This window comes from Dendrobium catenatum, unplaced genomic scaffold (genome assembly GCF_001605985.2).
Source record: "Dendrobium catenatum unplaced genomic scaffold, ASM160598v2 fragScaff_scaffold_733, whole genome shotgun sequence".
Taxonomy (NCBI): Eukaryota; Viridiplantae; Streptophyta; class Magnoliopsida; order Asparagales; family Orchidaceae; genus Dendrobium; species Dendrobium catenatum.
Window position 1 is genome coordinate 754160 of NW_021319195.1, and position 22127 is coordinate 776286.

General features: G+C 36.1%; 2 protein-coding genes across 5 annotated transcripts in view; both read left to right on the forward strand.

Annotated features, from left to right (window-relative positions):
* Positions 1-4144: 4144 nt before the first annotated feature.
* On the forward strand, positions 4145-6685 carry LOC110102364 (pentatricopeptide repeat-containing protein At1g10270-like). 2 transcript variants are annotated; one of them, XM_028696323.1, is made up of 2 exons: positions 4145-5948; positions 6602-6685. In XM_028696323.1, the coding sequence occupies exons 1-2, from the start codon at positions 4221-4223 to the stop codon at positions 6623-6625; spliced, it is 1752 nt and encodes a 583-aa protein (XP_028552156.1). In that variant the 5' UTR covers positions 4145-4220; the 3' UTR covers positions 6626-6685. The 2 variants fall into 2 exon arrangements, with proteins under 2 accessions (XP_028552156.1, XP_028552155.1); XM_028696322.1 differs by lacking the exon at positions 6602-6685 and adding an exon at positions 6085-6266.
* Positions 6686-14315: 7630 nt separating this feature from the next.
* The window catches only part of LOC110102360 (ankyrin repeat domain-containing protein 2B), a 52031-nt gene continuing 44219 nt past the window's right edge, over positions 14316-22127 (forward strand). Inside the window, exon 1 of one of the 3 annotated variants that reach the window (XM_020830679.2) lies at positions 14316-14508. In XM_020830679.2, the coding sequence (XP_020686338.1) occupies positions 14490-14508 (19 nt within the window). In that variant the 5' untranslated portion in view covers positions 14316-14489. Of the gene's footprint in view, positions 14509-16304; positions 16478-22127 lie in introns of those variants that run through there. The other 2 variants (XM_028696324.1, XM_020830678.2) reach the window with 2 other exon arrangements.

The following is a 22127-nucleotide window of genomic DNA, read 5'->3' on the forward strand; positions in this document are numbered from 1 at the left end:
CTCATGTGATACCTTCCAACATCCATAGGAAAGGTGAGTGTATGACATTTTTTTAAGTTACAATGAGCTCACTATCTCTTTGAATACCAACAGTTACAATTTTTCGGGTCCCAATTGATTATTGATGTGGAATTCCTTTGCCCACAGTATTCCGCATGGCCACCGCAACCTTAGTGATACCTTTTTTTCGTTATTCAGCATAGCTTCCACTACTCCTACAGCTAATCATAGTACTATAGTACATTTACCTTTTCTTACTCTTGTTGCACCTTTTCTTATAAACTGAAGTCTCTCTTATAGGAAGGGGATATAATAGACGAAAGTAATTTTTACTCCTTTGAATATTACCAGTAAAGCTTTATTGTTATCCTTATTCTGTTTGCATTGTCCCTGTTTTTCCTATTCTATTGCTTCCACATCAATTATTTCTATAAAGAGGCGCTATATTGCAAAAGTCAAATGACAAGTAAGAGCATGATGGAAAAAAATAATAAAGTAGTTTGAAATACATGGTATTTTTGAAAATATATGGTATGTTAGATTTAAGAATACATATTTTAAATTTTTTAATTTACTTTAATTACTAGCTTGGGATATTGTGAACTTATAATTAACAATAAGCTTGAGGCAATTACCTAAATAGTAAAAAAAAAAAAATTTAAGAATAAAAGTTTGTGAATAAATTCATGTAATGGATATTGGGCGGATCCAACTTTTTTTTTTTTTAGGATGGGCAACAACCCTTGGCAATGAATAAATCCGAATAACACTAAATAAATCTGAGGTATCTACAATAACACTTGGCAATGAATGACATATTCCAATAATAGCCAAGCCTACAAAAAATAAAACTAATCAAAAGGTATACCTATAACACAGATCAGAACCTACTACCCAAAGAATAATTCTTTTATTTTTAATGATTTTGAGTTTTGTCTATTTCTACCCTTATGACATTAATAAAAATGAAATATCTTCCATTTTTTTGAATTTTCATCATGTAATTTTTTATATATTATATATATTAGCATCATAAACATTTTGATTGGTTTATTTTGAAATTTTACTAATTAATTTTACACATATATCATTTTCTTTGAAATGAGTAGAAAAACACTAAATATGATTTTATCAGGAGCCAATATACTGCATCTGGACAAGAGATACACGATCTATATTAATTTACTATTCATTTGATATAACATGTATTTTAGCATTATACATGCATACTACTAAGTATAATAATGGTTGTATTGGGTTTACATGATATTTGGCATTATGATTTATATGACATGTATGAAAGCAAAAAAAAACACAAAAAAAGGCTAGCTAAAAAAGATTGATTAATTCAGGTTGGTTAGGAACATGTTAACTTGTATAAGATGGTGGGTCAATGGGCTTTCATTTAAATAAGATTCATGATGTGATCCTTAGTGGTATGAAATTAGAGAATAAGAAGATTCACTGATATGACATGATACGCCAATGGCGATGAAGTGATTATTTCTCATATGAAAGCAATTTGACTTGTGATATGTGATATAAGATTGATTTCTGGTAACATAATTGATATGATTGAGACTAATTATTATTTGGTTTGAAGTTAAAGATGAGAAGAAGAGAGAGGAGAGATAAAAGCCATTGAATCATATTTGTGAGTCTTATATATTGCAAATTTGTTCTTTTTATTATAAGTGACTAATATCTTATTTTTATTTTCAATTATTTTAATTTCTATGGATACAAATTTTATTTCTCCTAAATTTATCAAAAGTATATTATCTATTGATGTCATAAGCTTTCATTATGCAAATTTAGATATGTTATAAATTGATCATTCTGAATTATTTGATATAATTTTATTATATTTTAAATGAAGTACTGAATGATATCTGATACATGATATGATAACTCCATTTGATATTCTACTTATTCTATTATTCACATGACTCGCTAATTAGAAGTTATAAGGTGTTGGAGATTGATTGTGAGTTATAAGGAGTCGGGGCAACTGATTCATATGATTAAAGGGAAGTTATATGGAGTACATTGGTTGAGAGCTATAATGGAAGATTGATTGATAGTTATAAGTGTATGAGCAAGATTCACTCATTGAATATCTGAATACTGATATCGACACTGCTACGAATATTGTATTGATATTGTGACTGACACTAATATCGTTTATTATCATGAACACTATTTAACATTATTGATGATGATACCAATATTATTACTAATATTAGTACTATTGACAATTATTGTTACCGTGATTGATGTTTTAATGAATTGAGATGTGATGAACTATATAAGGATAAATTGATATAAACAATCAGTATATGCATTAATGCATATATTTCATAATAAAATTTATATTATATTATTCTCTTTTATCTTGCATTGATTTCAATGATAAGATTTTAGTTACTTGTTGGGCTATGTACTCATTACATGCTTTTACATGTTTTCATAAAATTGTAAAGATTATATGGTATAAGGCTCTGAACAAGACAAAAATGCAATTATGTTTCCTTTAGTTGTTCATTGGTAAGCTCTAGTTAAATAATTAATATAAAAATTTAATGTAATTCTTTCAATATAGATCCTGGAGTATGACATGATATTTGATATTATGATTTATATGATATATATGAATGAAAAAAGGCACAAAAATGCTAGTTAAAAAATGATTGATTAATTCAAATTGGCTTAAGACGTGCTAACTTGTACAGGAGGGTGGGTCAATGAACTTTTCTTTAAATAAGATTCATGGTATGATCCTTAGTGTTATGAAATTAGATATATAAGAAGATTGACTGATATGACATGATACACCAATGGAGATGAAGTGATAACTTCTTATATAAAAGTCATCTAACTTGTAATATGTGGAATGAGATTGATTTTTGATAATATGAATGATATGATTGAGACTAATTCCTATTTGATATGAAGGGACTATAGAACTTTATACACAAAAAAAAAAGTAGTTAGATGCCCTACCTTGCTTATATATGCATAAGAAATGAGCATACCAGATAATTTTCATAAGTGACATGATATAATAATATATGAACATGATTGATACATGCACATAATGTCTTTAATAAGACTGATAAATTTGATGTAAATATACTTTGCATTTGATATAGAACAAAATATTCATACATTTATATTGTATTACATGTATGATATAAATTTAGAGACACTAATACATATATACATGCATAAATTCATGATAGACATGTTGTATTATACTTGACATGAGCATAACCATGACAAAATATATTGATCATATATATATATAAAGGAGGGAGAAATTATTCTGTGCGGAATCCGGTTATAGAGCTGTGTTCGGATGCTAGTAAAATCATTACACGTGGCATGCTTACGTGGAAAGTTAGGATATTCATTTGACTTCTTACTCGACCCGTTTGTCTTTTCGGACTCACTGTAGACGAAGAGAAATCCGCAACAAATAAGCAGTAAATAAGCAGAAAATGCGCAAAATATACACAAAAAATACTCAATAAATACGCAATAAAATACTCAATCAATACACACATTTTACACAACGAATACGTAATAAATACTCAATCAATACGCAAGTCAAATAAATATCACGGACTTTTAACTTTCAACGTAAGCATCCGAATACAGCTCTATAACCGGATTCCGCACAGAATAATTTCTCCCAAGGAGGGGGTGGTGCATAGGGGTGTCAATTCGGGTCAGCGGGTCGGGTTCGGGTCGAACCCGGAACTGACCCGGCACTGTTCGGGTCAACCCGAACCCGACCCGACACGAATGACCCGAAGTTGACCTAAAATTACTAATGTTTGGGTCAAAAATCGGGTCAATATTCGATTTTCGGATCAAAATCGGGTCAATCCCGGGTTTTCGGGTCAAATATGAGTTTTCGTGTCACTTTTGGGTCAATTTCGGATCAATTTCGGGTTGCTGGGTCAACCCGAACCCGACCTGATTTTTAAAACGGGTTGATTTGTTCAACCTGAACCCAACCCGTTTCGGATTTGAATTGACCCGAACCCTAATTTTTCTGGGTCGAATTCGAATCGTGATTCGGATCGTGTCAAAAATTGACACCCCTATGGTGCCAACAAGCTGAGCTTACGACCTTAGCCGTTCGCAATCCAGTTTCTCTGTAGTTCTGATTTTCTCTTCCTAATCTAAACCCCCGAAGTCCAAAAACCCTAATCATGTCCTTCTACCGACAAACCCTCCTCCGATCCCTCCGTACAGTAGCCGGCGCTGTTGCCGAAGCCGTTGAGCCGCGACCCGCAGTGCTCAGATTATTATCCCGGTCGTACGCCTTCTCCTCTGCCGAGGAAGCAGCCGCCGAGCGCCGCCGCCGTAAGCGCCGCTTACGCATCGAGCCCCCCCTCCATGCCCTGCGTCGCGACCCCAACATTCCCCGTCCTCCACGCGATCCTAACGCTCCCAGGTTACCCGATTCCACCTCTGCCCTCGTCGGCCCCCGCCTATCTCTTCATAACCGCGTGCAAACCCTCATCCGATCCGGAGAGCTCGACGCCGCCTCCTCCCATGCACGCCACGCTGTCTTCTCCTCCGTCAGACCCACTGTGTTTACATGTAACGCCATCATGGCGTCCATGCACCGCGCCCACCGCCTCGACGATGCCGTAGCCCTTTTCCACTTCTTTTTCGTTCAGCAGAACATTGTCCCCAACATCGTCTCCTACAACGTCCTGATCAACACCCACTGCGATGCTGGCCGCGTTGACACCGCCCTCGAAGTTTACCGTCACATACTGGCCAACGCCCCTTTCTCTCCTTCCCCTGTCACCTATCGCCACCTCACAAAGGGCCTGATTGACTCTAGCCGTATCACCGAGGCCATCGATCTCCTCCGCGAGATGCTCAGCCGTGGCCATGGTGCTGACTCGCTCGTCTACAACAACCTCATGTCAGGCTTCATCAACCTTGGCAACATGGACAAGGCCCTTGAGCTCTTTGATGAGCTTCGTGAGCGGTGCCTTGTTTATGATGGGGTTGTGCATACTACATTGATGGAAGCTTACTGGAAGCAGGACAAGGACAAGGAGGCCATGGAGTCTTACCAGTCCCTCATCGATCGCCAGTTCAAGATGACCCCAGCTACATGCAACGTTCTCCTGGAGACCCTCCTGAAGCATGATAAGGTGGCGGATGCCAACAAACTATTCGAGCATATGCTGGATGAGCATAAGCCCCCAAATTTCATGGCTCTTAACACGGAAACCTATAATATAATGGTTAACCGTTGCTTCCACGAAGGAAAATTTGCTGAGGCCATTGAAGTTTTCCACAAGACGGGGTTGAAGCCTTTTGCCATGGATGTTGGTTGCTATAATAATATTATTGGTAAGCTATGCAAGAATGGAATGCTAGAAGAGGCAGAAAAGCTGTTTGAGGAAATGCCGAGCAAGTCTATTAACCCTGACACTGCTTCTTATGGATTCTTGGTTGATGCATGCTTTGAGAATGGTCGTCTTGAGGATGCTATGGAATATTTTGGCAAGGTGGTGGCTAGTGGAGAGGGTGCCCCAAAGGCTGTCCTGGAAGTATACAACAAGACCTTTGATGGTTTGGTGAGAGCTGGAAGAATAGGTCAGGCTATGGATATTTTTGAGAAGATGGGTGAGAGAGAGGTAAAGCCAAATGCATTATGTTATGAGATTTTGGTCACTGGCCTATGTAAAGAAGGAGACTTGGACCGTGGACGGGCATTGTTGGAAGAGATGGTAAAAGGCGGCATTCGTGCTAGCATTGAGCTTCGTTCATTTGTATCAGACACTTTTCAGATGGCAGGACGGGGTGGAGAGATTGAATTGCTACTTGCTGGTAAGAGGGACTCCAGTCCTCAAATCACTTCTGTCCAACAGATGGCGCCCAATACTGCTTCTGAAGCTTCCATTGATCAGCAGGTAGCGGTCTGATCTTGACTGCTTCATACTGGAAACTCTTATTGATGCATAGCTTGAAAATCTTTGCGCTGCTGTGTGTACTAGTTTTAGTGCTATTGGTCAGTTAGTTAGATACACAAATGTTTCTCTGGTGCAGGTGGGAGCAATTGTTCAATACTCTAGATGATCTTCTAAGAGGAAATACTTGCCTGTTATTGACACAGTTTGGTTGGATTGCTTGTTCCAATTTCGTTTAGTTATCTATGAATGCCAGGAGATCATGTTATTTGATGAACTTCACTATTTTTTATATGATAAAATGATATGTTAATTGGATCATGTTTGATGGCTTTTTGAGTGTCTGCGTTCTCTATTATTCTTCCAAACAACATGCCATCGTCTCTCTCGCTTTCAGCATGTTTTCTTTGTTTAAAATTTTGAGTAGTTATTGCGTCAAACATGACCAAAACATGTTTTCTGCAGAAACATAACTCACCGTCTAACTTAATATGGACCAAATATATGGCATTATCCACCAAACGATGCTTTTTTTTTAACGTTTGATTATCCAATTTCAGATCTCAAGCTTTATCAACTATTTGATTGTTGTCTGAAAACATCTTGTTATTATTCTTCTTACATGTGATTATTGATTTCTGGTTGGGAATAACCAGATCTCATCAGATATTCAGATATAGCAGATCTAGGGAATTGAAGAGATGTATGATAGCAAGCAGATCCAGTTTTATGGTTACTAGATGCTACTAGAAAATAGGCAGGATGAGAGGGGGAAAAAAAGAGAGAAAATGAGGAGATTGACATATATATTTTATTTGAAAAGGACTCACAGATATTACTTGAAAAAAAAAAAAAGATGGTCAACTTAAGAATCTTAAATAAATTTCCTTGTTAGACCTTCTATGTAAGGTTGCTAAAGATTTTTTTTTTTTGTATTTTATTTAATTTTTATGGTTTTTTTTTATATTAGTCCTTGTATGATAAATTTTTTATGTTAGGAGCTGTTTGGTTGGATGAAGAAAAGAATACAATGTAAAAGGAATGCATTGTATTTTAAATATTTTGGAGTTGTTCGGATGAGTTTAAAATAAATATAGGCGAGTACTTTTTTTTGTTTGGTTTGAAGCAAAATGAATGCAGTGCATTGTAAAGTTCAAAATGAACGCAAAATGCTGGTAACACTAAAGTAGAACTTGGACGTATATCCCACTCTATTGCTTAACTTAGCTTCTTCAAATCATATGTTGTCCCAGTTTATTCCGGTGAAAGTTTGATTAGGGATTTCTACAAACATTTGTATTTCTTTTATCTAACCTTAAAGCTTCGTCAAATATTGAAGCGTATTCAATTCAATATTTGAATTAGATCATTGGCTACTAGGCTTAAGAAAAGGAGATCCAATATGGAGAAGCTAAACATAACAAATTTGGGTGATTAGTATAACTAATCGTAGAAATATACAAAAAGGATTGCCATGCCTGTTTTTTTGGGAATGAAATATCCACCGATGCCACCCGCGATAGGGTGCTTGACGGCGTGACTAATCCTCGGCTGACCTAGAAGAGCCACCCACCCTAGAAATCTTCTGACCCGCACTTGATTGGGCATCACTTAAGAGGCGTTGCCGCTCGAGAGGAATCTAGGACGGGTTGGGGGTTCTCAACCGTACTCGCCCACCAACCAAGCTAAGCATCGGTGAGTATTACCAGGCCTATTGAGCACACTATTGGTATAGACGAATTTGTTATGAGGTATTGGTTGCATACCACCATACCAAAGTAATTGAGGTCGGTCTTCCAAAAATACAATTATAACCTGGGTCACAAACAACAAGAAACCACATTGCTTAACTTCGTAGGTGTCTAGAATCCCCCAGATAAATTCAAGGGTAGAAATTTCAGGTTGTCATCATTCCTACAATGGATTCATTATAGATATTTCAATAGATATTTCTATAGGGAGGAAGATCATCCTGAAAAGGAGGAGGAGAAGAAGAAGTTTCTTCAGGTTGCACTGTAGAGCATTTTCACGACCTACTCTCCCAGTAATAGCTTGAACGGCCTTAATGGCAGGGATGCGCTTGCATCGTCATTGGGGAACTCTTTTCTATGTTCTTAATTGATTAGTTTCTTTAAAAAGATTTTCAAAACCTTGGAAATTTCAGCAGTATTGTTGTCATAGTATTTATGATATAAATATAATATGAATATATCCCTCTCTCTAATGGCAAATTATTCTGTGTGGACACCGGATGTAGGCTTGCGTCCGGATTGCTGCGCTTTTACTGTGCTTTTGTAAAAGAGTAGCTAATGCATAATTTTAATTGCATATTAACTGCCATTTTGTTGTACTTTTACTGAGTATTTGAAAAGTGCATCAAAAGGTCAGCAAATACTCAACGAGTAAGATATTTGCTGCACTTTTGCTATATTTTTTCAAATACTCAGCAAAAGGGCAGCTAATATGTAATTAAAATTATGTACTATCTGCCATTTTGCAAAAATACATAAAAACACAGTAAAAGCGTAGCAATTCAGACGCAGGCTTGCGTCTGGTGTCCGCACAGAATAATTTGCCCTCTCTAACACCCTTCTTTAATAGTGCAGGCCACCTAAAAGAATCTCTCATTTAAGTGGTTATCATTACAGAAGTTAAGGATGAATTAAGACGAGGAAGGTGAACTTCTTAAGGCTTAATGATGTTGAAATGAAAGTGTAAGTTTTTTGGCTTCTCATAAGAATGATGCTTTTTGGGAATTCCCTCATCGGGATAAGTGGATTTTTGGGTACTTCCATGGATTGGTTAGAGCAGACCCTGCGCCATGTTCTTCTAAGAACCTCTTCTTATTAGGATGAAACAAGATGTATTTGGTTGAAATATTAGTTTCTTGAATTAAATCTTCAACACCAGCAAACCTAATTTCCTTCTTGAGCAACTCTTCAATAGTGACAAGAAATTTGTTAGTAGAGGTGTAAACGAGTTGAGTTGTGTCGAGTAGTGGCCTTACCGAGCATGACTTGTCAGTTAGAAAGTCAGCTTGAACTCAAGCTCGAGTCAAGCTTAAACTCGAGCTCGCCCCACTGTAAATGTGCTCAAGCCGACTCACGAGTCTCGGCGTCGTTTGCCTCTGTGTCCTCCGCCTTGTTTCGACGAGCTCGCGAGCCTCGGCGTCGTTCGCCTTCGTGTCATCTGCTTTCGTGTTATCCGCTTCTGTGTCGTTTGCCTCTTTCAGAGTTCCCATGCGCGCCGGCCTTGGAATCGCACAAGATCACCTCGTTTTGACTTCCGAGCACTCACGGGAGTAGTGATGGGATTTTTAAAATTAATAAACAAAGAAAAATTATTTAAAAAATATTAATGAGTGATTTGAGCCGGCTCGCGAGTTCACGAGCCGAGATTCATCAAGCTCGAACTCGAGCTCATTTAATAAACGAGCTTGTGGCTCGATAAGCCGGCTCGCGTACACCCCTAGTTATTAGCAATGACGAATTTGTACTTCCCAATCGCAGCCCCAAAACAAAGGTAGCCTTGACATCATATTTGTCTCCATCAGTAACACCATGGGTGGCTCTTATGAATCAAGCGACTAATTGTGAACATGATCTCCTTCAACTTATTTTACAAAGAAAAGAAACTTTGTGATCTTAAGAGATTGTTTGGTGACAGATAATTGTTATTTCACTTCAAATAACAATAGTCTTTTCAACAGACGTAGCCAAGAAATGTGAACAATAGAGATTGATTTTTTCAAGAGATATGAGATGGGAATAAGAATTTTTTGGTCAAGTTTGATCGACTATCTCTGCTCCTTAAGGTTTTGTTTGGGACGACTTTCTTATTGTTTTTCAAAGTAGTTTTCTAATATAAAAATTTAAATTTTTATGCTAGAAAGTTGATTTAAGAAGCAGTAAGAAGACCGTCCCAAACGAAGCCTAAATATATTATAGTTCATAATAACTTGGACGATTGAACCATGAAACTTGATCGTGTACGTCGCTATCACCCATCATTCAATATGAGCCAATAGTGATATATTCTTTCCCATCAAGTGAAACAAAAGCACTAAAAAGTAGTAGCCTTAGGCTTCGTTTGATATAGTTTTTTTGTTGCTTTCTAAAATAGCTTTTTGATACAAAAATTTCTTGAATGAAAAATAATTGTATTTGAAAGCCGTTTTAGAAAGGAATAAGAAAGCTGTCCCAAAAGAAGTCTTAATTTAAAGTTTTCTTGTACTCGAGATGGGTGTTTTTTATAGAATTTATTTTTTATGAGACACCTTGAATTAGTTCATTGATTCTGTTATTAGCGCGAATGTTTAATCGGCCTTCTAAAAGAGTAACCATAGTTCATTTGAATATAGTAAGAACAGAGATAAATTTTAAAGTCCACATCAATATATTAATATGTTTTTTTAGCTTTGCATTGGAAGCCATCATTTCTTTTCTCACTAAATTTGATTTTGGCCTATAGAAAATAACAAAAACCCTAATTTAAGTTCTGCTGAAGCCAGACTGTTGGTGGGAAGAGAAGTATTGTGTGTGGCATGAAGAGCAATGGAATGAAGGAAACCTGAATTTGGTTGTTGAATCTGCTAATGTATCTCCATTTGATAGTATTTTTTGCTAATATTGGGCTTTCAAATGTGTTATTTATTTATTTGTTTTGAGACATTTCAAATGTTGAGCAAATATCTACAATAGCATTGTCTATAATTTGTGCTCTGCTGAGGAAGAATGAAGTACTCAATCATTAAGGGTTTATTTGAGACAGCTTTCTTATTGCTTTTTAAAACAACTTCCTATTAGAAATTTTTTATTTTTTAAACTAGAAAGCTGCTTTAAGATGCAGCAAGAAAGCGGTCTCAAACAAAGCACAAGGTAATTAGGTGGCCTTCTCAAGCCACATCTTCAAAATTAAAGGAGCGACTCGGGTGGTCTGTTCCTCAAAGGTTATAGGCACGACCTAAGCCCAAGCATGATCTTTCCATGGAAAACCAGTGTGACAGATCATGCCGTTCTTGCTTCCCCTTGTCTAGGATTTCCTTCCATATTTAGATGGCATAGAAGCATTTCATAGCTCTTACTAAATTTCTTAGAAGTGAATTTTTTATCTACACCGAGATGAGCATGAATAGCCCAAGGAGAAAGAAAAGGGTTAGCATTAATAGATCGAACATTGTGTTATATAAAATCATGCCAAAGTAGCTAGAAGTCAAATAGGATCCATTAAAAATGATAAAAAATGGGAAGGTTTGATGTTGCCATATAATAACTCAGAGAGATGTGTAAATTGTGGCTCAACATCACATTAAAAGATTGGATCTCTTAGTGGGTAAATTAACTAGAAAGTTATTGAGCTTTGAGACATCAATGACAATGAGCAAGTTAACAAGCAAGTTGAAGTTGATGAGAAGTGACTGTTTATGAGTTGGTGGTAGGCAAGTCGATATGTTAGCATCAACTTGTAGGCATATTCTGAGTTTTAGGGTTTTTTTTTTTAAAATGCTTCTAGTTTTTTGTTATCACATACCTCTACTTTATAGTGTATATCGAGGAATTTGGCACATTAAACCTAGAGGCTTCTAAGGGTTATCAGTCTTCCGTACTACCACAAGATAATGCATAGAGTGCTGGCCCGCTAGGTGGTGCCCCATGATAAGAGGAATGACAAATGATAAGAGGCAAATGCAACATCTATAATTGTGATGTTATTGAAGAAGTTATATTTTATCTTCCTCAAACAAATGATTTTGGCATAAAGGAAGCATGGTCAATTCTCATCTCTTTAATCTTAAAAAGTGAGAAAGAAGGAATATGGAATAATGCACACACACATGTCCGAATTATAATGTACGTCTAAACATCTTAAGTATTTTTCAGCCTTTTATTATTGAAAGTATACAACTTGTGTCATTCTAAGCTCAATCTGTTCTTTATGTATGAAACATCCTAGGTTCCTGATATTCATCAAATTGAGGGAAGGGTTGATATTGACTATAACTTGATTTTTTTTTTTTACAATTTGTTTTCATCTTGGCATAGAGCATGCAAATATGTTAAGGTGCTCTTAGAAATACATGTTTGTTAGTGATTGTGATACTTGTGACATCTATTATATAGAATGCCTCTCTCAATAGAGAAAACTTAGATGGACTTTGGGATTGAGGAGTGCTTTGATCAAGTCTCTCTCAAATTTTACTACATCATTGATACATCATAAATATTGATGAGATATGACAACATTAATAAATGGATGATGACATTTTAATCCATTGTAGTTAATGAGACATGTGTACTATTTATTAGTTTGTCTTTATTTTTGAGAGATTTGAAAAAAAAAAGTATAATCTTCTTCATGATTCATGAACCATGATAGTCATACCTCTTTACTTGGGTGTTCACTTAGACATTTATGGTGGGAGGATTTTCCCATGTTGAGGCCACGTTTCATTGATTACTTCAACCCTTGAATCTTTAATGAATCCTATGAGTTAATAGTGTGCTCTTTCTTACGATTATAATTCGACTCTCTGAGTTCAACTCTTGTTGCAAATTTGAAATTTGGGTGCTGACTAGTTTGAAATCATTGATATGATTTTCAATGTAACATTCGCCATTTTAACATATGAGTGCAGGCTCATCATCATCTTCTTCTGATGCGTACTTTGAAAGTTTGTATTATCGTTGGGTCCTATCTTATAGGATATCATAAAACAAATACCATTATGTGATATCATTCATTCAAAAGTTGTAGGATTGGACAAGAAGAAACCCATTAGCATTGGAGCAAACATGATGGACACTCCTTCCTAATTTTGAATTAGTCATTTTGTAGCCTCTGTAAGCCAATAAACAGCTTGATGGGGCCTTCTCATGAGCATATAAAATTTGTTTGAGCTGCTTATTTCATGATCTTTTGAAAAAAGGAGAATTCGATTTGTCCTTTATGTATGCAACAAATATGATAGTTTTTTATTTATTTAGAGTGATAAAAAATATTTTAGCCTGAATTTATCTATTGATCCTGGATTTCTCATTACAAATATGATCTAACATGAGGCCATATTTAATAAAAAATATATTTTAATTTATCACTTAAAGAAGTATTACTAGTTTCAAAAGGGAGATTTATATATACAATGTATAAAATATGAGGATTTATATATTTAATATATAAACTTTGTTATTTTATATTTATGAAATTAAAATATCAAAATAAAGTAAAAAATAAAGTCCCGAATCTTCATCATTTCATCTCATAATCACACCATTAATCAGGTTGCTCTTCATGTACTATTGATCGGCGTGCCCCATGCGCTTCCACTCTCTATCACTCGAGTAATTATTAGGTGCGGACACCGCACCCAGAGATGCGTCCGGATTATTGGATGCACTGCGTACGCTCTGTTTACACTCTGCTTACACTGCATATTTGTAGATATAGTGATACACAGTAAATAAGCAGCAAATTCTCACACGTAAATATTTGCTGCTTATTTACTGTAATACGTAGTGTATACTTAGTAACCATGCATGACGTAGACAGAGCTTAAGCATAGAATACATAGTATCCAGATGCATCTCTAGGTGCAGTGTCCGCACCTAATAATTACTCCTATCACTCCTATATAAATCCCTAAAACTTTTGACAACAAAAAAACGAGAAAATGACACGAAAGCTCACATGCGAAGATACCAATCGGTTCAAGCCGTGTGGCATGTGATGAAGAAAAGATAGTCGTTTGTGAGGTGAAGGCTTTACAAGGCAAGCATCACGAGATCCGATGATTGGCCGACAAACTTTGTTAATAAATTTTATTTGATATAAATAGTAAAATTTAGAATTTAAATATAATTTTTTTTTAATTTTTTATGCTATATGTTCTTTAAAATAATATTATCTTTTTTTTTCCCCTTAGGTTCTCTAATTATGTCATGATTATTGGACAAATTTTATGCTGGCTATCGACTACCTAACACAACCATTCATTTTTCTCATTCAGAACTTGGGACATGGCAACGACAATGTTAAATGATAATTTAACGTTTAAAACAGCGGTCTTCGGATAACCCGATTAGGAAAGTATATATGTTAGATTTGACTTATGTTAAAAATGATAAAGATAGACCTAAAAAGATTTGATTAGAAAATATTAGAAATGGACTGTCTTTATTAAATTTAAATGAGAATTTAATTTTAAATATGACATAATGGAGAAAAAAATTTATATAGATGACCCCACATTATGTGAGATAAAGATCTGATCAAATCGGGTCCAGAACAAGGGTCACGCCTGATCCGTCCGAGGTGGATGAGCAGCCAGTTTTCTCGCATGTTGGATTCTCTGGTCCTCACGCATCTTATCACTTTATCGCATTGCACGAAATGCAAAGCGACAACGGACGCGATAGGGCATTATTCAAAGCCAGCTCATAGATTAGTTTCAGTTCCGCTGTGTTGATCACCGATTCTTCCTCGGTCGCTCTTGTGTCGCTGCTTTCCCTCTGTTGTCTGCCTTGCTACGCGGATTCCGCTGCAGCTACCATGTCTTCGGGAAATAAAGGTTCTCTTCTGCTTTCCCTTTCCTTTTCTGATTAGAAAATTATTTGTTAGATTCGTTGTGATGACAACGTATGTTGGATACATCCCTTGATCACGGGATTGAGGTATTAGATCCCTTAAATTCCTTAATCAGCCCAAAAATATACTCAGAAGACATTTGATTCATTCAGTTCTGTAACACACTGTAATTCACCAGCTCGTGATTTAATCTGTTAGTCGGGTGAACCCTCGCCTGGATTATCAAAATTATGAAAGTGAATAGTGTAAATGAAGGGGGTTGGGGGGAGGATGTTGTTGTGGTCGAGAGGGAGAGAGATGGTTTAATCTGCAATATGTAATTGATTAATCAGTTCTTATTTAGTTCCATTTATTTTGCTTAGTCTGAAATTAAAGACTAATTAACCATGGTTTCCATAATGAATCATTTATTCTTATTTGATTATTAATTCTTAATTCATCCCAACAAATCATTAGCACACTACTTATATTTAATCCAATTAGATATTGATTAGCTTAATTGATCAACTAAGAACTAATTTCATTTGAACGTTAATTACTCATAAATTCATTGAATAATATCTACTTCATTTGCCTAATTAGTCCAATGTGATGCGCGGCTTTTTATACATGGCGCAGAATTTTGGGTAGACTATTGAAGAGCGTGTTCATGTATTTTGTTTAGGTTAAATGGCTGTTTGGATGCAAGATTTAGTGTAAATCATGGCAAACAACAAAAATTACTCGAGTAATTATTAGGTGCGGACACCGCACCCAGAGATGCGTCCGGATTATTGGATGCACTGCGTACGCTCTGTTTACACTCTGCTTACACTGCATATTTGTAGATATAGTGATACACAGTAAATAAGCAGCAAATTCTCACACGTAAATATTTGCTGCTTATTTACTGTAATACGTAGTGTATACTTAGTAACCATGCATGACGTAGACAGAGCTTAAGCATAGAATACATAGTATCCGGATGCATCTCTAGGTGCGGTGTCCGCACCTAATAATTACTCCTATCACTCCTATATAAATCCCTAAAACTTTTGACAATAAAAAAACGAGAAAATGACACGAAAGCTCACATGCGAAGATACCAATCGGTTCAAGCCGTGTGGCATGTGATGAAGAAAAGATAGTCGTTTGTGAGGTGAAGGCTTTACAAGGCAAGCATCACGAGATCCGATGATTGGCCGACAAACTTTGTTAATAAATTTTATTTGATATAAATAGTAAAATTTAGAATTTAAATATAATTTTTTTTTAATTTTTTATGCTATATGTTCTTTAAAATAATATTATCTTTTTTTTCCCCTTAGGTTCTCTAATTATGTCATGATTATTCGACAAATTTTATGCTGGCTATCGACTACCTAACACAATCATTCATTTTTCTCATTCAGAACTTGGGACATGGCAACGACAATGTTAAATGATAATTTAACGTTTAAAACAACGGTCTTCGGATAACCCGATTAGGAAAGTATATATGTTAGATTTGACTTATGTTAAAAATGATAAAGATAGACCTAAAAAGATTTGGTTAGAAAATATTAGAAATGGACTATCTTTATTAAATTTAAATGAGAATTTAATTTTAAATATGACATAATGGAGAAAAAAATTTATATAGATGACCCCACATTATGTGAGATAAAGATCTGATCAAATCGGGTCCAGAACAAGGGTCACGACTGATCCGTCCGAGGTGGATTAGCAGCCAGTTTTCTCGCCTGTTGGATTCTCTGGTCCTCACGCATCTTATCACTTTATCGCATTGCACGAAATGCAAAGCGACAACGGACGCGATAGGGCATTATTCAAAGCCAGCTCATAGATTAGTTTCAGTTCCGCTGTGTTGATCACCGATTCTTCCTCGGTCGCTCTTGTGTCGCTGCTTTCCCTCTGTTGTCTGCCTTGCTACGCGGATTCCGCTGCAGCTACCATGTCTTCGGGAAATAAAGGTTCTCTTCTGCTTTCACTTTCCTTTTCTGATTAGAAAATTATTTGTTAGATTCGTTGTGATGACAACGTGTGTTGGATACATCCCTTGATCACGGGATTGAGGTATTAGATCCCTTAAATTCCTTAATCAGCCCAAAAATATACTCAGAAGACATTTGATTCATTCAGTTCTGTAACACACTGTAATTCACCAGCTCGTGATTTAATCTGTTAGTCGGGTGAACCCTCGCCTGGATTATCAAAATTATGAAAGTGAATAGTGTAAATGAAGGGGGTTGGGGGGAGGATGTTGTTGTGGTCGAGAGGGAGAGAGATGGTTTAATCTGCAATATGTAATTGATTAATCAGTTCTTATTTAGTTCCATTTATTTTGCTTAGTCTGAAATTAAAGACTAATTAACCATGGTTTCCATAATGAATCATTTATTCTTATTTGATTATTAATTCTTAATTCATCCCAACAAATCATTAGCACACTACTTATATTTAATCCAATTAGATATTGATTAGCTTAATTGATCAACTAAGAACTAATTTCATTTGAACGTTAATTACTCATAAATTCATTGAATAATATCTACTTCATTTGCCTAATTAGTCCAATGTGATGCGCAACTTTTTATACATGGCGCAGAATTTTGGGTAGACTATTGAAGAGTGTGTTCATGTATTTTGTTTAGGTTAAATGGTTGTTTGGATGCAAAATTTAGTGTAAATCATGGCAAACAACAAATATTACAACTTTAAATCCTACATAAATTTAAATTTGGTTCCTTCTCCATTTTACCTTAAATCTTGGATATAATAAATCATGTATTAGGCGGATTTATGAGATTTAGCTGAAGAAGAGTACAAAAGGGAAGAAAGATCATCACCTTTGCGGCAAGCTCCCGTCATGACTTCCAATCCAACAGGAACAACATTATCGTCAACGGAGATAAAAAAGATTCCATGATTGACTTTCAAAACTCTATTTCACATGAAGCATGCGAAACTGAAGAAGTAATGAAGAAATGGAGACAAGGAAAAGCAAACCAAAAATCTTGCCAAACAACAAACGTGACAACTTTAAATCTTACAAAAACTTAAATCCCATTTTTTCCTTAAATCTACGATTTAACAAATCCTAGACTTCGCCAGATTTATGGAATTTAGCTGAAGAAGTCCATGAAAGGGAAGAAAGATCGTTGTTACCTTCACGGTGAGCTCCCATTGTGACTTCTGATCTAATAGGAACAACATTGTTGTCAAAGGAGGTGAAGAAGCTTCCTTGAGTGAATCTTTCAAAACTCCACTTCATGCAAAGCACACGAAGCTAAAGCAACAATGAAGAAATGATGATGAGAAAACCAAACCTTAGACGGTCCTATGGCTTTAAGGTTTTAAGAAGATTAAATCAATTATATTAACTTAAGCTTTTATTTAGAGATTAGAGATTGAATCAATTTTTTTGATATTTCATTAAGTTGATATTTAATTAATTAATAATTGACTGTGATATTAATATATAAACCCTATAAATTTTTATAATTTAAAATTTTATTTTATATAATGTTAAAAAGTTATATGTGCTATTTCTGCTTTGCACCATATGCCATTGCTCATACATGGTGCAAATAGCACGCACTATTTTGAAACCCTATGCCACGCTAAGCAAATAGCGCCTAATGCGCGCCGAGCCATGCCATGCGTCATGACATGTGCTGGTTTGTGCCATTGACATGTATGTTTAGATTGACCTTCTCACAGTTTTATTTTTTAAATAGCAATCACCATGGTGCTTGGCTACCATTCACAAAGGGGAAGATGTTTATAATTGTGACAACAATTTAATAATTAAAAAAAAAAATTCTCTCCACTAACCACATGCATCGTAAATGAACTATACAACATAGATGCTAGGGGTGGAACCGTGTCAAGCCGGCTCGAGCTCGACTCGATAATAGGCTCGACGAGCCGAGCTTATCATGTCTTCGGGAAACAACCGATTGATCGACTCGATAGCTCGTCGAGCAGCTCGATGATGGAGCTCAGGTCCTCGAGATGATGGATCACAATGGTAGTTATGCTCGAACGATGGATCTCGATGACATCGAAGGCAGTGGATGCCGGCCAGATGCTTACGACGGATGACGCGGACTCTGGCGGCGGAAGCGGACGTGGATCTTGGCGGCGGAAGCGGATGCGGACGGTGGAGACAGAAGTGAACGTGACGACGGATGACGACGAATCCGACCTCAGCTGGGAGTGTGACGACGAACGACGAGAGACCCGACCCCACAACAAACACGATGATGGATGACGATGGACCCGACCTTGACTGGGAATGTGAAGACGGACGACGATGGACCCAACCTCAACAGCGAACGCGACGACGATGTTGGATGCGACCTTGACAGCGAACGTGATGACAAACTGTGAGATAGCGAACACGACAACGATGTCTGACTTGGGATGATAGCGGATGCAATGACGATGGACGTCTGCACGGCAGCGGACGCGAGTACGGGACGACATTTTGAGCTCGAATTGAGCTCGACAAGCCGTTCGACAGCGAAACGAGTCTAGCTCAAGCTCGGATTTTGAGCTCGTCCAAGGTCGAGCTCGAGCTCGAGCTCGGTATCTGACAGTTGAGCTTGACTCGAACAACCCCTGACTTGAGCTCGACTCGACTCGTTTGCACCCCTAACAGATGCTGATGTTGAAAGTTGACTTTTCCATTTTCCAGGCTTACTAGGCTTTGAATTCAGAGCATCACCATGTAGAAATGGAGGCTAACAAATATGGGGGATATTGAGACAAATAGTTTTGTTAGCAGGTTAATTGGATAAATATGCCAGAACCTCCTCAGATAGCGTAATGTCGTAATGTTTTCATAAAGCAATCAAGCTTCTAATTCACTATCATTTTTATGAATGTTGGCAAAACCTCTCTAATGCACAATCCTGGTATTGATTGATATGCTTCAATTTAACATTTTGTTCGTTATGCTTTGATACTCGTTGCTTTATAATTTAAAGTATGTTTATCATTGGCTAACTACATTGATACAAAAAAGAAACAATTTGTAAAAAGTTGCAGTACCTTTGGCAGTTAATACTCTTGATTATGTGGGAGTAGCTTCTAGATGTGAAAATGTCTTGTGAGGTAGGGGATTTTCAGATCGTTCATTGATACAATGTTATACTTGTCTTCTGGATAAATAATTCTTTCTAGCAAAGAAGTCATCCCCATACTTGCAGGGATAATAAAAATCAGGGGGATAATGTACAAATATATTATTGAAGCAAAAAAAAAACAAAGAAAAAACCTTCAAGCAATAAATAAGAAAAACTTTCACCTTTGATGGTTGTTCTTACAAAACAAAATTTCTATTAAGAGCAAGTTCCATAATAAATTGATTTTTGAGTATCATTCTTTTTTTTTGTGTTTGTAGAAATTGAATCTATGAATCTAGAATAAAACAAGGTGGAAGTGTCCCTTCTGAATTGATAAAAAGTTATATTCTTGCCAGATTACTAATGTAAATTGGTCTATTAGTTAATTTACTGTCAATTTGCATTAATCACTTATCAATTTTTAGTAATCATTTGGTTCATTTTTTTACTTAAACATATCTAATGAAATGATTATAGGTTTATAGCTTAGTAGCGTAGTTAATGGAATAACAACTTGCTTGCATACCTCTAATCTCATCGCCTCTTATCTTATTTTTACAGTAGCGAGCAGACAATTTGTAAAGATTAAAAATAGTAGTGATAAAACAATTTTTCGGAAAATCATCAAGATTATGGATCACAAGACTGGCTGGATTTCATGAATTTTGATTTCTTTAATTCCACTTGCTACCAAACATCTTCATTTAATTAATTACATAAATCTGTATATTTTTTAATCGTCTATTTTTTAATCATTATGGGTTTTAAATATGAGGTTTGTTTGGTAGTTTATTTCTATATATATGTTTCTCTCTCACAAAACTCCCTCTCAAAATTGTGTGCTTCAATTAAAAGATTTGTGGATTAAACATTAATTTAAAGGTTTGGAAATTGTTTTTAATTAGTGATTTTAATCCATTAAGGGATTTTCACATGCATGTCAACTATTCTTTTATGTTTTGTATTTAGCAAATAATTCTTTATACGTAACACTTGAGAGTGAGCCAAATCTTCACCATCATTTAAAAAAGAACTCTTTGATACTTCCTAGATAACTCCAGTTAACCATAAGTGGGTTATTATGAATGATGGCAACCTGGTAATCGTTTAATCATTTACTAATCTTCATAATGGACTATTAAATGAAATTTAAAATATTATCCTTTCTCACTCCATCTTACGACCAGTATTACTACCGGTCCAACTTCCAGTGGTGGTTTGGAGGTGGATAGTGGCTGTTAATGGTGATAGATGGTTGTTTGAAAGCACTGTGATAATTTGTTGGTGATGTGGAATCATATGGTCACTTGCAAGGTGCACCAAAAATGAGGGGGATGGTTAATATTAACAAAATATATTTGGATCTTGGGCAAAATATAACTGAAGTGGCATTTCTGAAAAAGGTATTTAACCTGAATGGAATTGTTGATTGAACTGATTGTGCTAAACATAACTGCAGAGAATTTTAATGGCATGCTTAGCTATATATGGGATAGTTTTTAAACAAAGTTGGGGTACACATGATAATGTTCAAATTTATGTGGAAACATTCTTGTAGTATATTATCTTCATTTTAGTGTTTGACTGAGTGCAGGTCCATTCTCCTCTCCCATTTAACTTGGGTGTGAGTAAACATAGTAAACTTATGATTTACTAAATTCTTAAATTAAATAGTCAAATTTAAGGGTGAGATAAAGGAGGGAGAGAGGTGGGGCTTAAAGCATGTTTAATTCCTCAACCAATCGCTCTAAACATTGCTGAATAGGTGATGAGGACATAGGTAGAAAAGCCTGGCTCGTCTGCCACAGGAGGACCCGTAGATCGACAACCATGATTAAGAGTCTTTATTTATATTATATTTTCTATATTTTACTTATTATTGTATTTTATTTTGTGAGTCATTCCCAATTTACTCTTATGTTGAGTTATATGAATATTGTAGCCCAAGGGGCATTTTAGTCTTTTGAGTCTTTCATGTTTTGAGGCCTATATATTGAGGCCTTGGCTATTGTAGCAAGTTATATTAATTTCTGTTTTTCTGAATTGTGTGTGTTTGAGTCTTCTTGAGAGAAGAGTGAGGAGGGAGAGAAGATAAAGCCAAGAACCTTGCCACGGCGCCAATTGTTGGGTGTTGTGTTGCCCTACTCCTAGGAACTTCACTCATCTCATGAGCCTTCCAAATAGCTGGCCAAAATTCCCTGCTGCCCCATGCAGTCGAGCCTTCTCCCCTCTCTTCCATTCCCACTCACCGGCAAGCCCACCCTTCCTCTCCTCCCATTGCCGGCCAACCCCCTCTTCATTCCCTTTTGGTATTCCCTCCACCTTTTCCTCTCCTCCATTGATTTCCCCAAGGGATGCTGCCTCTTCCTATTCCTCTTCCCATTAGCTTCACTTTAATTACTGCCTTTTCCCCTTCCCCATTAGCTCCTCTTTAATTACCGTTTTTTACCCTTTCCCATTAGCTCCACTCTAATTGCCACCTTTCCCCCCT